Below are 3,618 nucleotides of genomic sequence, written 5' to 3' on the forward strand. Positions count from 1 at the left end.
AATGTGCTTATCATGCATCATTTTCATCCTTTCTTTGTACAATATTGCATTCTCAATCTTGATCGGAGACAGTGCCGGGGTCAAGATGGCACACCCTCCCCAACGCACATAGCCAAGCCATGATCTTCTTCTGCGATTTTGTATTTTGGGTGGCTAGTGAATCAACTCGAGCCCCCACTTCTGTGACAGAGGTTCCCAACCATGCCATTTCATGCTCTAAGGCTGTCATCCGCGTATTCCGTCTGACCACAGATGTTCCTTCAGGATCTGCAACTTGCTCATGTATGGGTGACTCAATCCCAACTGCATCTTGCCTTTCATCTCCCTCCTCTAGCGCATTAGAATCATCACTATTAGTACCTCCAGGTACCACAGGGTCCTTCCCAATGGTCACTTTATCCGCCTGGAACTTTGGTTCTTTTTTCACTCTTCCATCCACGCTCATGTTCTCCGGCACCTGTGCTGCTCGACATAATCTAGTGACCAGGGAAGGGAAACAGAACCCATACCTCTTCATTGGACAATAGATGAACATTTTGTCGTGAATAACCTTGGCCATATCAAAATTGTGGCCATTCATGAAGCACCAAATCAATGCAGCTCTGGGACCATTCACCTCAGTGGTGTTGGAGGAAGGCAACATGTGGCTATTGATGACATACAACCAACACTTCCCTTCAAAGCTGAGTGAAGCCGAATGAAACTTCTTCCCTGGCGTAATCCACACTACTTCCTTATTGGGCACACATATTGTCCTAAAGAACAAACCCCACGTGGTTGATAGTCTGCCGTGGGTGACATAGTAGTCCTCCGCATAAGGATCTTCCCCAAACATTGGCAGCCTATAAGCTCTTCGAATGGCCTCTATGGATGCGTCCACATTTTTCTTTCGCACCGTGCAGACATGGTTCACATGTTTTTGGATGTTCGCGTAAAACTCCCTCACAATCATCAAATTAGCTTCGTTCGTTTCTTCAAAGAAAATATCCAGCCTGTGCCAGACCAATTCACGGTACATATTGGGACAATCATTTTGGATGGACCCATATCAATTCCTCTCTCCGGTATGGTTTTCTTGGATGCCTTTTGACCAAAACGTTCCTGAGCCTCGCTAGATACGAACTTGGTACTATTATACTGGCGAACATTAGCCGAAGCTCATGGCCTGGATGATCCAGCGTGACCACTGGAGGATGCACTTGTGGTTCTTCATTTCTTGGATGGTGTCATACTACCTGAAACAAATATCACCATCAGCGAAAAACAAGATATGTGAACCAAGGGCGGTTACTCAGACTTCACCCGCACAATTGGTCACAAATTACATTCAAGACTCACTGTGGCATTTAAACAAACATTTGATGTGCAGATTCACCCCAAATTTCCCAAACACCCAATTCGACCTCAATTCCACCACAAACTTAACAATGTTCAATCCAACTCAATAAAATCCACTATCCTCACATACGAACAAGTATATTAGCAACACAAAATATAGACAAGAACAACAATGACTTCTATTACCATACAATTAAAAGAGAAGAAGAAAAGAAAAAAATTAGAAAAATGAAAAAAAAACTGAAGAAAAAAAGAAAATAGAAGTCATGGTACTTACTTGAAGATCTTGTGAGGAATAGAGATGGGGGATTGAGTGAGTAGAGAATAGGGGGCAAGGGAAGTAGGAGATATGAGGGTTTTGGGCGTGTGAGTTGTTTGAGAGATGGGGGTTTGTTTTTGTTTTTGTTATCTCAGATTTTATGGGAGGGGAAGGGTGGGTAGGTTATAAGTTGGAAAAGAAACAAATACAACTAATGAAAAGAAAATAAAAGGAAAAAAATAACTTTAACTAAACCTAAAAATGGTGCCCAGTGCGCGGTCGGTCCGCGGTTGGCCCGCAGTCAGTGCACGGCCGTGCACGTGGGGCAGTGTGGGTTGCGAAATGCACGGTCAATGTGCGGCCACGGACGTTGCGACAATGGGAGTCTGAAAGTTCGCGGCCTGTGTGTGGTCAGTGCGCGGCCACACACGTTTGGCCTCCGAAACTTTCCCCTTTTCGCCGTTTTTTACCTATCTCCAGGTTGATTCCTTCACCCCGAGTCCTTCCGACGCGCACAATTTCATCCCTGCACATTAATAGACCTGTCAATGCTTTCATAGTTCAAAATCAAATAAATAAAATAAGCACAAAGAAAAATATTGGGTTGCCTCCCAAGAAGTGCCTGATTTAACGTCGCGGCATGACGAATTACAACAAACCATGGGCTGCCTCCCAGGAAGTGCCTAATTTAATGTTGCGGCACGACGCATGCTTTCATTATTTCATTTTGCTCACATATTGGGGCTCTTATCACAACTTTCTCCCCTTTTTCTTCAACCATTCCAAGGTAGTGTTTCTACCTTTGCCCATTCACTTTAAACTTATTCGTTCCATCTTCAGACTCAATTTCTACTGCTTCACTGGAGAACACTTGCACAACTCTAAATGGTCCTGACCTTCTGGATTTTAGCTTATCCAGAAACAATCTTAATCTCGAGTGGTATAACAACACGAGATCTTCGGGTTTGAAGCTCCGATCTAGAATGTGCTTATCATGCATCATTTTCATCCTTTCTTTGTACAATCTTGCATTCTCAAATGCATGGAATTGGAATTCCTCGAGTTCATGTAGCTCGATGACTCTACTTGTGCCTGCGCTTTCCATATCCAAATTCAACTGCCACAGTGCCCATAGGGCTTTATGCTCAAGCTCCACCGGAAGATGACATGCTTTTCCAAATACTAACTTGTATGGAGACATACCAATTGGAGTTTTAAATGTTGTGCGGTACGCCCATAATGCATCATCCAGCTCCTTTGCCTAATTAGTCCTTGTCGCATTCACTGTTTTGGTCAGGATACTTTTTATTTCCCTGTTGGACGCTTCAACTTGCCCGTTCGTCTGTGGGTGGTAAGGTGTGGCAACCTTATGATGAACTCCATACTTTTCTAACAACCTTACAAACACTGTATTTCTAAAATGGGTTCACCCATCACTAATTATAGCTCTCGAAGTTCCAAAACGTGTGAAAATATTTTTCTTTAGAAAGCCTGTCACTCCTTTGGCATCATTTGTTGGAAGGGCCACAACTTCAACCCATTTGGAGACATAGTCAACTTCCACCAATATGTATTTGTTACCATACAAGTTGACAAATGGCCCCATAAAATCAATCTCCCACATGTCAAATACTTCCACCTCCTGAATTGTAGTCATCGGCATCTCGTAACAGCGGGATATGTTGCATGTCCTTTGGCACTCATCACAACTTTTCACCCAAGCATGGGCATCCTTGAATAAAGTTGGCCAATACAAACCCGACTCCAACACCTTCGTCGTTGTTCGAATTCCTCCAAAGTTCCCACCATATGGTGAGGCATGGCAAGCCTACAAAATAGAAGGTTGATCTTTCTCGGGGATACACCTCTAGATCATGTTATCTATACATATTTTAAAAAGTAGAGGTTCATCTCAGTAATAAGACCGACAATCGTGAAAGAACTTTTTCTTTGAAATCGAAGAGAGTTCATAAGGTACAATACCGCTTGCTAAATAATTAGCAATATCAGCATACCATGGC

At 43.1% G+C, this 3,618-nt stretch overlaps 1 protein-coding gene across 1 annotated transcript; it reads right to left on the reverse strand.

Annotated features, from left to right (window-relative positions):
• Positions 1 to 1,209: 1,209 nt before the first annotated feature.
• Positions 1,210 to 2,798, reverse strand: LOC138881029 (uncharacterized). Its single transcript, XM_070161227.1, has 3 exons — positions 2,398 to 2,798; positions 2,068 to 2,123; positions 1,210 to 1,235 (listed from the first exon to the last, which is right to left on the reverse strand). Exons 1-3 carry the CDS (start codon positions 2,796 to 2,798, stop codon positions 1,210 to 1,212), a joined length of 483 nt encoding a protein of 160 aa, XP_070017328.1.
• Positions 2,799 to 3,618: the final 820 nt, after the last annotated feature.

The sequence above is a fragment of the Nicotiana sylvestris genome, chromosome 11, assembly GCF_000393655.2.
Source record: "Nicotiana sylvestris chromosome 11, ASM39365v2, whole genome shotgun sequence".
In the NCBI taxonomy this organism is placed as follows: domain Eukaryota; kingdom Viridiplantae; phylum Streptophyta; class Magnoliopsida; order Solanales; family Solanaceae; genus Nicotiana; species Nicotiana sylvestris.